General features: G+C 47.1%; 1 protein-coding gene across 1 annotated transcript in view; it reads right to left on the bottom strand.

Moving 5' to 3' along the window:
- The window catches only part of sptb (spectrin, beta, erythrocytic), a gene marked incomplete at its 5' end in the record, with an annotated part of 30,287 nt that overhangs the window by 9,463 nt on the left and 8,324 nt on the right, over window positions 1–12,500 (bottom strand). The window contains 23 exons of the mRNA XM_080539887.1: window positions 337–487; window positions 642–865; window positions 1,077–1,281; window positions 1,587–1,717; window positions 2,091–2,381; window positions 2,481–2,570; window positions 2,723–2,947; window positions 3,143–3,409; window positions 3,743–3,889; window positions 3,981–4,071; window positions 4,857–5,059; window positions 5,287–6,046; window positions 6,152–6,289; window positions 7,048–7,918; window positions 8,099–8,249; window positions 8,565–8,867; window positions 9,587–9,745; window positions 10,170–10,287; window positions 10,428–10,615; window positions 10,818–10,930; window positions 11,044–11,159; window positions 11,353–11,433; window positions 11,678–11,775. Coding sequence (XP_080396013.1) covers window positions 337–487; window positions 642–865; window positions 1,077–1,281; window positions 1,587–1,717; window positions 2,091–2,381; window positions 2,481–2,570; window positions 2,723–2,947; window positions 3,143–3,409; window positions 3,743–3,889; window positions 3,981–4,071; window positions 4,857–5,059; window positions 5,287–6,046; window positions 6,152–6,289; window positions 7,048–7,918; window positions 8,099–8,249; window positions 8,565–8,867; window positions 9,587–9,745; window positions 10,170–10,287; window positions 10,428–10,615; window positions 10,818–10,930; window positions 11,044–11,159; window positions 11,353–11,433; window positions 11,678–11,775 — 5,121 coding nt within the window. The remainder of the gene's footprint in view (window positions 1–336; window positions 488–641; window positions 866–1,076; window positions 1,282–1,586; window positions 1,718–2,090; window positions 2,382–2,480; window positions 2,571–2,722; window positions 2,948–3,142; window positions 3,410–3,742; window positions 3,890–3,980; window positions 4,072–4,856; window positions 5,060–5,286; window positions 6,047–6,151; window positions 6,290–7,047; window positions 7,919–8,098; window positions 8,250–8,564; window positions 8,868–9,586; window positions 9,746–10,169; window positions 10,288–10,427; window positions 10,616–10,817; window positions 10,931–11,043; window positions 11,160–11,352; window positions 11,434–11,677; window positions 11,776–12,500) is intronic.

Here is a 12,500-nt window from a genome sequence, read left to right as displayed (position 1 = left end):
GAGTATCACTGCTCTAAAACAACGTCCAAACAACGTACTACTGAGGGTTCAGTAGGGCAGCTCAACTAAATATTGTGATTCTAGGGTTTAAGTTTATAAAAAAAAAGTTTTTCTTTACATTTAGCAGATGCCTTTATCCAAAGCGACTTACAGCAAATACATTGTAAGTGAATCGTCTATCCATCAGTCATCATAAGAAATAGTAATCTATGCCAAAACCAGGGGCCACTGGTAGCTACAATGGTAGAAGAAGGACGATTTTCTTTTTCTCAAAGTTTTTTATTTATAGTAACTGTCCAGGGGACTAGTGGGGATGAGGTCTTAAGTGTGCTGTACCTGTTGGCCCAGGGCACTGATGTCCCTCTCGAAGGCTGCGTGCATGCGGTGGAAGGACGCGGCCTTGCTGAAGTCCTCTCCCACGTCATCTGGGAGCTCGTTTTGTTTCTCCTGGATCTGAGCCACCAGCTCTTTCCCGTCATAGAAGTACCTGGCATAGAAATGATATGATTCGGATTTCTATAACATGAATGTCATGTTACATCAAACCACGTTTACCACATGTGATTCCTAATCAACTCCCCTACACAAAGACGATAGTTGATAATGATGACCTGATCACTATGCCCTCTGTCCAGACTCACTTCAGCAGGTCGTAGGAGGCGGTGAGGAGCTGAGCGCGGGTGTCTATGAGCTCCAGCAGGTCAGCCCAACTGTCGTTGACGCTGTCCTTCCACTCAGCCATGGCCGCAGCCTCGGCGTGGCCCGCCTCGATCAGCACATCTATCGTCTGGTTCACCATGTCCACGCGCTCCTGGCCCACTGTCCCTGTGTCCCGTGCAAACTCACGGAACTTATCCCTCAGAATCTGTAGGGGGTTTGGGTTTCAGGAAAGAAAGAGTCTTTAAAAATGTTCCAAATGCGGATTAAAGCAAATCATTTATGCTTTGATGCTTAAATATGAACCCTGCATAATGTGTTGGCTGTGAAGTGTATGAAGTACACTAGAAGTTCCATCGTGTGTATATGTGTGTGTGTGTGTGTGTGTGTGTGTGTGTGTGTGTGTGGTCCTTTCTCACCGAGACGTGGTCCAGATCCTGGCCCATCTCCTGTGAGGATGCCACCAAGTCCTTCTCAGCGATCCACTGCTCCAGGTCCTCCACCTCGCGGCTCAACAGGAAGTGGTGGTAGTTGTGGTCCATCTTCTTTGTGCGGTCCTCCGACAGGTCTTTCAACCCTGCATACTGCTTGTCCACCTGACCCTGCCGCCGGATGACGCCCTCGCTAGAGTGATACAGAGTGAGAGAGAGAGAGAGAGAGAGAGAGAGAGAGAGAGAGAGAGAGAGAGAGAGAGAGAGAGAGAGAGAGAGAGAGAGAGAGAGAGAGAGAGAGAAAGGGAAAGGGAAAGAAAAGAATGATGAAACGTGTCATCAGGCGTCATGTGCTATCAAGACTGTATTGTTTAATCTCTGAGTGATTATCTCTCTCACCAATCTAAAGACTGGATAGATCTCCAACATTACTTCACATTTGTGTGATTTAGTGGGAGAGTTTCTGGGCCACAGGACACACTGCCCTATTCTACTTACCCGTCAGGGTGGTCCTCCATCAGCATCTTCTGAGCGCGGTCAGCCAGCTTCTGGATGGAGTCACCATAGTCATCTACAGCCTGCTTCAGGATCAGGTGACGCTTCAACATCACCATAGCACTCTGCTCGTCCTGTAGAGGTGTGAAGGTGAAGAGAGATTAACTACATAGACCATCTTCATTCTAGTTTCATATGCAGTATGCCTTGAGAGTTTATCAAACATTAGGATCACTACAAAATCTTTCACTCTTAGAAAAAAGGTTCTACCTATAGCACTTTTTGAATAACTCTTTTGGGTTCCATGTAGAACCTTGTTGGGTTCCATGTAGACCATGTAGAACCCATTCCACAGACGGTTTGACATACCTGAAACCTAAACGGGTTCTTCAAAGGGTTCTCCCACAGGGACAGCCGAAGATCCCTTTGGGAACCCTTTTTTCTAAGAGTGTACACACATGAGTTTCAAACCGTAGTATACCACCATCACAACCCTACTGCCCTCACCTTGGCCTTCTCATCGGTGATCATGTAGAGCTCCTGCTCTCCTATCCAGGCCTCGGCCTCTTCCGCGTCGTTGTAGTACTGCTGGGCCTTGTCTGAGCCGTTTAGCCTTTCTCTCCGCTTGACCATCTCGTCCTGCAGCCTCGCCCAAACCTCCTCCAGCTCTTTCACCTGCTCCCCGATACGCTCCGCCTCTGGCCCGCCCTCCGCCTTGGCCGCCAACGACATTCTCCGGCCTCGCTCCAGCACCTCGTCCACCCGTGGCTGGTGACCCTCAATCTCCTTCTGTAAGGTCTGGGGGAAACAGGTACCGGTGCTTTGACATTACAGTGATACGGTTCACGTGGACCGTACTCAACTAACAAGCTCACGTCGGATTCGATTTACAGTTACCTGGTTCTTTTTCAACAGCAGTTGGACTGTCTGGAGATTGTTGCCATGTTCTTCAGACATAGCCAGGGGTAACCTCTCCTCTACCCAGAGCTGGGATGGAGAGGGAGAGAGAGAGAGAGTGAGAGGAAGAGAGAAGAATAGAGAGAGTGTTATTATCAACATCTTATGACAGAGCTCTTAGGTTTCAGAGACAGTATAACAACAGTTGTATCACGGGTTGATAAGATGAAAGGCATCCTCACAATCTCATCAGCTAGGTCCCTGTAGAACTGGTGGACAGCCTTGGCGGCCTCCAGCTTGCCCTTGCGCTGAGCCAGGGGGGTGAGGAGCTTCTGGAAGGTCCTCTGGACGGCCTGCTGCTCGACCTCCATCTCTGGCTGGTCTTCCCTGGCAGAGCCAGACTTCTCCACAGCCTCTTGGAGCTCGCCTAGCTCCCTCCCTCGGTCACGCACCTGGTTCTCTGTCAGCTGGGGAGGGGGATTTATGTTCATAGTATGATAGCCCATAGGATTTAGCCTACGATATTTGAAATACAATGTATGACACACACACACACACACACACACACGCACACACACACATGCACACAGACACTCAGCCAAATGTACACAGACACAAACACACACACGCACACACGCGCGCACACACAGACACACACAAACCTGATGCTTTTTAAGCAGGATGTTGGCATTGGTCAGGTCCTTGACCTCATCATCTCCACCCTGTAGCTGTTGCTCAAGCTCTGCCAGCCACTTCTTCATGTCTGCCAGACTCTGGTCAAACAGTTCAGTGCGGTTGGCGTCGAACAGCAGCCGGGCCTTGTTCTGCGTGGTTGTCTCCAGCTTATCCCACAGGTCATGCAGCTTGGAGAGACGGTCCTTCACGATAGGTTCAAACTCAGGCTTGGACTCCATCAGCTCATGGCCCTCCTGTATACACACACACACACACACACACACACACACACACACACAGGGATCATACAGAAGGTTACTTAGAGGGAAGAGATACTTGCTTTTTATAGCATGTGTAACAAGGACACAGAAACCAATACTCTCTCGACACACACACACACACACACACACACACACCACACACACACACACACACACACACACACACACACACACACACACACACACACACACACACACACACACACACACACACACACACACTCACACTCACACACACACACAGACACACACACACACACACACACACACACACACACACACACACACACACAGACACACACACACCTGGTCTATTTTGTTGAGCCAGTCTTTATTGGAGCCCAGCTCAGCCATGAAGGCCTGGTGTTTCTGCCACTTGCCGTGGAGGTTCCTGGCTTCATCATACGAGGTGTCTTGAGCCGTTAACATTTTTTCATTTATCCACAGTGTGAGCTGGAATGATGAAAAGAGAAGGAAAAAGGAAACTCAGATTTATAAAAATGCTACAATATGCATTATATGAGGCATGGTGAGCATAACTTACATCCTGAGTGTTTTGTAGGAAGTGTTGGAGATCACGGTTATCTCTGAGTTTCTCTGACACATCCTCGGCTTTCCTGCGATTGGTGTTAGACCTGCAAATCAAACGTAGGCACACAAAAACACATTTGAGTTGGTGCCAGACATTGCAGTAATAGTGAGAGACTGGTGTGATGTTTATCTTCAGAAGTAAACACATACACAGTCTGGCTCTGAGCTGCTCTGGCTCCATACAGTAATCTTACATAGTTGACTTCAAGGGCTCTCTTTAAGCACCGCTGCCCTGCACTCCCCAGTGAAAAGCACTCTTTCACTGGGATCGATAGTCATCATAGCAGGCGCCCAGCCTCTCAGCAGAGTGGGGCCGAATGACCTACCTGTGTTAGTGCTTCTCTCTACAGTCCAATGTCAACACTAATGATGTACTGCTGAGCCAGCTCCTCACAATGGGAGGGCTCTGTAGCTGAACTAGATTATGTGATTAACACTCACTAGCAAGGGGATGGTCTAGGCTGATAAAACCTTCAGATCAATAGGGCTGGTGGAGAAATTCTGTATAAATATATACTGACTGAAGGTGAAAAATAAAGTGAATATGTTAGATGAGGTAACTCAAACACTGTCTCACTATTCACTGGCACACACACACACACACACACACACACACACACACACACACACACACACACACACACACACACACACACACACACACATGTATCTATATTATGGACAAAGCTAAAAGGGGCACTGCTTTATTCATTTACAGTTTAATTATAAATGTGTTTGCTTGGACATATCAGAACTATTCAGAAATTCTATTTTTTTTTAAATAGAAACAAAATTCAAATAATAAAAAAAAAGACATCACAGGACTGACCTGTCTTGAATGGAGTCCATTTTTTCCTTCACCCTCCCAGAGTAGAGGTTCCCGCTGTCCACCAATCGCTGGCCTCCCTCCAACGTGCTCACTATCTTCTCCTGGTTGGCATCCATGGTGATGACAAAGTCCTCATGCTTCTTTAGGGCCTGCTCTGCCCCATCCAGGGTGTCAGGCTTGTCCGTGTGGGCCAGAACGTATTCCTGACAAACAGTAACAACATGAACAGTGATTGAATTACAGAGTGTATTTAGTAAAATTACGTTTTTAAAAATGTATTTCACCTTTACTTATACAGGCAGGTCTACCTGTAAGTCTACCGGTAAGTCGGAGGCAGTTTACACCATTTTCATAGTCGGTAAACGTTAATCCATACTGTATTGGTTACATGCTAAAGACAGGTGCAACATTACAGCTTTCATTCGCTTACCTGGTTGTTGAGGATGGCCTCAGCCGCCTTGGCGTCCCTCATGAACTGTTGGAAGCCCAGGCCCTGGTCCAGGAAGTTCTTACGGCTGTCCCACATCTTGTTGAGATCGTCCCAGCCGCGGTCCAGGCCCTTCAGCCTCTGCTCAAGCTGCTGGTACTGAGGGTCGTCCTCCTGGCCCTGGGTGACTGCCACCCCTGTGTCCCTCACCTTGTGGTAGTCCTCCTCGTGGGCGTCCATGTCGTCATGAACTGCGTCGTGGAGACTCAGCAGCTGCTCCGCCTCGGGGAGCGTGGCGGGCATGTCCTCAGACGCCACAGACTTCTGGGTCTTGAAGAGCCAGGACTGGAAGTCGTCCATGTCCTGGAGGAAGGTCTGCAGCTTGCTCACCTCTCCCAGAGACTCCTCCCGGTCCTGCAGCGTCCTCTTCAGAGTGTCCCAGGCTGCGTCCAGCTGAGCTCCGCGGGCCAGGATGTCAGCCGCATTCTCCGGGTGGTCCTTGGCCAGCTGCTCAGCCTCTCTCCTCAGGAAGATGAGCTTGGTCTCAATGGCCACCAGGTCCCTCTCCATGCCGTACAGCTTCCTTTGGATGGTCATGACCGCATTCAGGTCGTTGCCCAGGTCCTGTGTGGACTCGATGATCCGCGTTTTGTCCTTAATCCAGGACTCCGTCTCGTCACACTCCAACCCGTAGCTGTGTAGGCTGACAGCAGAATCCACCTTCCGCTTCTTATCCTCCACCATGGCCTTAAAGGCCTCCCACCTAGAAAAGACAAAGCCATTTTTTGTTATGATGAACCTAAACATTTATTCATGACAACACGCACTCATTGTCATGTGCCAGTACGTGAAAATAACTATGTCTCACCTCTTATTCAGACGCATCTGACATTCCTTCACTTCCTTGGTGCGAGGGTGTCTGCTGTCTTCAAGCTGCTTGACTGCCTTGTTGACATCATCAACCCGCGGCTGAACATTGGCCATATCCTGTTCAAGAATACTCAACCTGAAAACAAAAAGTTATATTTACACACACATTATACACACATACTGTAAAAACGTTATCACTTATGTACCATCACATACCTATGTACCATCACATACAAAGTATGCATGTTAAACACCATTTGTTGTTGTTGTTTTGTGTGTTTTTCTAAAAGACAGATTAGCTTTGATAGAATTTAGGTTCTCTCAGATATCATTGTTTGCATCATTTCGAATCACCATATGTGACAGGATCTGGTTAAAAAGTCCTCAAGTAGGCATTTCTCCAGATTATGAAAGTGCAGATTGAGTGCAAAAAAGTGCAAATGATGTGTCATACATTTAAATCTGAAAATAGTTCAAGAAGATATGCTTATTTGAATGTTGGTCCACCTCAAACCAAATCAAAACAAACCAAATCAAAATACAGGCAAAACAGCTGCTAGAGCTAGAGCTAAAAAGGAACTTCGCTACGAACATCTAACTGCATGTTACATCACAACACGCTGATAGAACATCAACATGCTAAAAACACATAACTACACATAATTAGATGATCACACAGTCCTTGCTTTTGAACACGTCCTAAAACATACGCTTGTTTACCAGTAGCCTACGGCAGACGAGACAGTGAATCCAATTCACAAATTACTTTACTTTATTACTTACATTTTTAATTTAAAAAGAAGCTTTTTGCTAATTTGCGCAAGTTGACAATTGCCGACATGTGGCCCTTTACACCAGATCATGTCACATACAGTATGTGTTGTATGTATGTACCTGTTCTGCACCACCTCCAGGTCCTCCAGCTTCTCAGGCACATCCAGCCCCACCAGCCAGGTCTCCTTCATGCCCATCCACAGCTCACAGGCGTCTGTCTCACTGAAGATGGTGTAGAGAGCCATTGCGTCATCCAGCTTCTTTTGCCTCAGGTCACACAGGGACATCAGCTCCATGAACAGGTCTCGGATGTCCTTCAGACGTCTCTGGATGTCCGGTGTGTTCCGCAGCTCCTCTGGCAGCCCCGCCGCCTGCTTGGTCAGGCCGTCGATGGTGGCTCCGTTCTTGGCCACCTCGTCCCTCAGGCTGCGGTGCCTCTTCAGCAGCCTCTGGGTGGTGTACTCGTCGTGGCCCACGTCGTCACTGTTCATCTGCCTCTTGGTGTCCAGCAACCAGGCCTTGAGGTCGTCAGCGTCGCCCTGGAACTGGAAAAACTTCTGAGTATCCTGGAGGTTCTGCCTCCGGAAGGCGGCAAGTTCCTCCAGCTGTTGCCACTGCCTCCTCACGTCCTCCATGCGCTCCTGGACCTTCGGGGCACCGAAGTGTTTGGCTTGGATCATAGCGTCTCCATCGGCCATGATCTCCTGCAGGTTGGCCCGTCGGGCGCCCAGCTCGTCCTCGAAGGCACTGTGTTTACTCTGCAGGACCAGCACACTGGTCAGGTCCTTTCCATAGTCCAGGGAGGAGAAGATGTTCTCTTTCTCCTTGATCCAGCTCTCCAGCTCCGCCATGTCCCAGAAGAAGTTCCAGAGGTGGTGGGACTGCAGCAGACGGGCCTTGCGCTGGGCGGCCAGGGCACACAGCTCCTGATAGCACAGGTCCAGGTGCTGCACCCTGTCTCTGATCACCTGAGGGTCGCACGGCTTATAGCCTGGGAGGGGAGCAGATAATGTGATAATGTTTCTGTAACGTGTTATTTACAATATGTACAATATGTACAATATGATTGTGTTACATATAACATATACCTATGTTATAAAGGGTTTATAAAGCTATTATATGTAGTTCATAAACTGTTGACAAGTAGTTGTAAAGGAAAGGTGGTTCTTACTGTCTCCATTGGCGAACTTGAGGGCAGCAGCGTTGGCGTTGTGTACCCTCTCTGCCTGCACAGCGATGTCAGCCTCCACCAGACCATGCTGCTGCAGCAGGTCCTCCACCTCCAACAGGTGCTTCCCAAAGTCAGGAGATAACAGCCGTTCCTGCGGAAACAACCAATAGGATTAGAGTGATGGAGCGGGGAGGTACATGGGAGGGTGGGGGTGGAAAGGGAGCCATTCAGAGAGAAAAGAGGATTTTTCAAAAATGTATATTAGGGCATGGGTTAAGGAGGGAGTAGGCAGACCATTATGTAAACAAATAGACTCCAGATTTCAAGCAACAATTGTTTAGTTTTGCATTCTCCCACAAATATACATGAATGCAATGCAATGAATGCATTCACTTTACTGTCGATTTGGTATTTTTGCTAAATGGCATACTATGTATATTCAAATTCAGAATATTATATGATGTACCTTAATCTCGTCCATCCAGATGATGATGTAGAGCATCTCCTGGAAGATCCTCTGCAGGGTGAGGTTCTTGTCCAGACGGGCCCTGCGTGCCTTCAGCAGCTCCTGCAGGAAGTCCCACAAGCGCAGTATATTGTCTTTACGCGCGTCTATACGCTTGGCGTCATGGTAACGCTCCGACTCCAGCTCCTTAGATATGGCGACCAAGGCCTGCACACGCTCCTCGTATGCGGCGATGTCTGTCTCAATGGCATCGTGCTTCTTCTTCGCTGCCTCCACCGCTGGCAGGTCATAGCCAAAGTTGTCCTGAGGAGTGGAGGAGGGAATCAATCAGAATCTAGACTAGTTTAGTATAGTCTATGAGTATACTGTATGAGTTGATGTGTCTTCTGTATTGTATTGTATTATATTGTATTGTATTGTAAATCTATATCAACATGTGTTTTGAAATGTACTGTATATCTATAGGGATCAAAAGCGCATATGTGCTGGTGAAAGTGGGAACAAGTCGGCAACTGACCAAATGTTCAGACTTTTATTCTACAAAATGTAAATAAATGTCAACGTTGTTGAATATCAATGACACTCGCTAGTCAAGCCAGAATATTGCAATTGAATGGATTCAGTGAGTAATCCCCACTACCTTAGTAATACACTTTAGTTAGTGTAGAGTAGTGGGGATTACTCACCGAATCCATTGCACTGCAATATTTTGACTTGACTAGTGTCATTGATTTTCAACAACGTTGACATTTATTTACATTTTTCAGAATAAAAGTCAGAACATTTTGATTGGTTGCCGACTTGTTCCCACTTTCACCAGCTGCTGTCACATATGATGTCTGGCTCAGCACTCGAACTAGGCCTGCTTTAAAGCCCATTGATGCGATATAAGCACGTCAATGGGCTTTAGAGCGAAGCTGGCTCGAGTCCTGAGCCGGGGGGAGGGGGGGGGGGGGCTTCCACTTCTGCTACCTATGCTATATGTTCATAGGTGTTCTGGTGCACGGTCTAGTATGTGTTACCTGTGACACAAGCCTCTGGTTCTCTGACAGCCAGGTCTCCCTCATGGCTGCCTTTCTGTCAAAGCGTCTCGCCATCTGCTCCAGTTTCTCCTGTCTGATGAGCTCGTCTCTCAGGACCCTCTCCCTCTCGTGCTCTGCCCTCTCCAAGCGCTCCCAACCCTACAAAGGACAACCACATCGGTTGACACTGTCAAAGTGCTGCCACAGGATAGTGTCATGATTAGGGAGGGAATTCTTGATTTGACTATAGTTTTTCTCTCTTGTAGTTCCATCCACCTTCACTAAGAGAACGACATAGCACTCTTATACCATGTGTAAGTTCCATAATACTCAATACTTTAACCAGAATGGATATAAACATATGAGTAAATTGGAAGTAGAAATGTGAAAATCTGTGGCTAACTCTCTGGAGTGTGGAAGCACATTGTGCTGTCTCGAGCTCAGTCCTCAGCACTCACATTGTGCCACCTAGAGGATAAGGTTTGAATTACATGTTGATAATGTGACAGGTCAGGTGGACAATCATTTCTCAAGCCCTTATGATGATAGAGTTGTGTCTCTGAATGGAGCTCGGGGGTCTCACCCTATTGATGTCTGCCACCAGGGCGCCCTCCTTGGGCGTGTACACCCTCTGGTTGTTGGCCCTCATGCGACTCTGAATGGTGAACAACAGGACCTCCAGGTTGCCTTTCTCCTGGAACCTGGAAATCAACATCCACAGAGTCAAAAAGGGAGCTGACATCATAGGGGGGGTTATTCCCTTACGTACGGTGGAAAGAGAACAACATTGATGCACTGTGTGTTCGGGTATATTGAAGCATGGTAGGTTGCTTTCACTCACTTGGGCGGTTTCTCCGAAGTGCGGTAGGAGTTGAAGGCCTGGAGTTGCTGCTGGACACCCGTCAGAGAGTTGGCCAGTTTACGGTTGTTCAAGACGATGATGGTCTGTTCAATCCATGTCAGCAGGTCCGATGACAGCGTCTCATACTTGTCAATCATCTTCTCTGTTTCAATGGCATGGTCTAGTACCTACGGTGAGGATGAGGTAACTCAAACACTGTCTCACTATGCTCTGTCTCACTGTATCACTCACACACCTGCACACACACACGCCCACACAGACACACAGACACACACACACACACACAGAGACACACACACACACACACACACACACACACACACACACACACACACACACACACACACTGTAGCCACCTCTCATCCTCACCTTGCCAACTCTTTTCCCCTCCACGGCTAGTGCCTTCATCTTGGAGAAGTAGTGGTAGAATGCTACAACATACGTGATGATGGACTTCTCATCTGGGTTCTCCGTAAACACATCTGCAAACAGACAGCAGACAAGACAGTCAGAGCTACAGTACAATGGCGCCGGTCATCATCGTGGCTTTAAGCTAAATAAACCCGTAGTCAGATGAAAGGACATGGCCACTCACCCTCTGGGTCTAACAGTTTGGTTACGCCGAGATTATGCTCTGCAGCGTTGAAAGCATTCTGGAGGTTATGGGTGGGGTTGGATCTCTTCAGTGTGTTGTAGTCAAACAGATCTGGCCTGAGAGAGAGGGGGACATAAATGGACATAGAGAGAGAGAGAGAGAGAGTGGGAGAGAGAGAGAGAGAGAGAGAGAGAGAGAGAGAGAGAGAGAGAAGAGAGAGAGAGAGAGAGAGAGAACAGAGAAAACATTGTTTGTATTAAAGAGTAAAAGCTATGGAGAGGATTTGAAGGATTATTTATCTCTCCTTACCGGTGTTTGTGTATGAGAGCGTTGAACGCCATGCCGTCTTTCCAACTGGTGGTGAAGTTGGTGATGTTTACGTTTGGATATCTGCAAAACACAGGAGAGGGGAGGGGGAGAGTCAATGTTACTGAGATAGTTTGGAAGCTCCCTGTTTCCAAATGAATTTGTGAATTCAATTCAGTGAACATTTAAGCCTCCAAAAGGATCAGTCTTCCTGGTAATCATGAACAACTGATCCCCGTGGTTTAAAGCACTGTCAACTGATGCACTGATCACAATCTGATCCAATCACAATGGGTTTGTCCTGGTTTTTCCTGGTCCCAACCCTCACCCAGCAGTCTTCATCTGACACCAGAGCAGCAGAGCGTCCTTGGCCGTGCGGCTCTCCTTCTGGTCTGCCTGTCCCGTCTCCACCACAATGTCTTGGATCTGTCAGCAACGGCAACAGGGAATAAATGTTAATATATGCAAAGATATGAATAAATAGATCAAATCAAAATTAAATACAAAAGTATCTTCATAAGAGAGTTCTGCACAGCAGTGTACAAAATGTAGATATTGAATATACATATAGACGGAATATATAAAATCCAGATGGAAATGACCTACGGCGTAGGCTTCAGTAAATATATAGTATGAGATCCCTTTATTACTGTAGATGTGCTGTTTTCTTTTTTCCTTTTTACTAATTGAAACCATGATGATATTGATAGAACGAGGGGTGTTAATTATCAAGGCTCTTATTTTCCCACACAGCATACAGTAATTAGAACAGTGATTCTATCTGAGAGACAAGCCCTAGGAGGGAAAAGGCTAAATTTAGTCCTGCTTTGCGTCTCTTTGGTTTGTTCTGTTCAGACTTGAGAGGATGCAGACAGAGGCTAGTCAACCCTTTCCTCTCCCTTCCTCTCCTCTTTTATTCTTTTTGAAGGAATGAATAATGGAGCAGGCCATATTGTTTGAACTGGCATAACTAAAAATAACATTACTGCTGTCAAATTAAAAATAAATATGCGTCATTCCTCCCAGATAAAACAATAAAACAGACCTGATGTTTTGGGATGTGGTTCTAGAAGCAGAGAGTTAATGGCCGGAAACAATATGTATTCACAATGTCTACTCCATGGAAACAGGGGTTAAGACTTATTTTCACT

This window comes from Nansenia antarctica, assembly GCF_963989245.1.
Source record: "Nansenia antarctica genome assembly, chromosome: 1".
In the NCBI taxonomy this organism is placed as follows: Eukaryota; Metazoa; Chordata; class Actinopteri; order Argentiniformes; family Microstomatidae; genus Nansenia; species Nansenia antarctica.
This window is presented reverse-complemented; position numbering and strand designations above follow the sequence as displayed.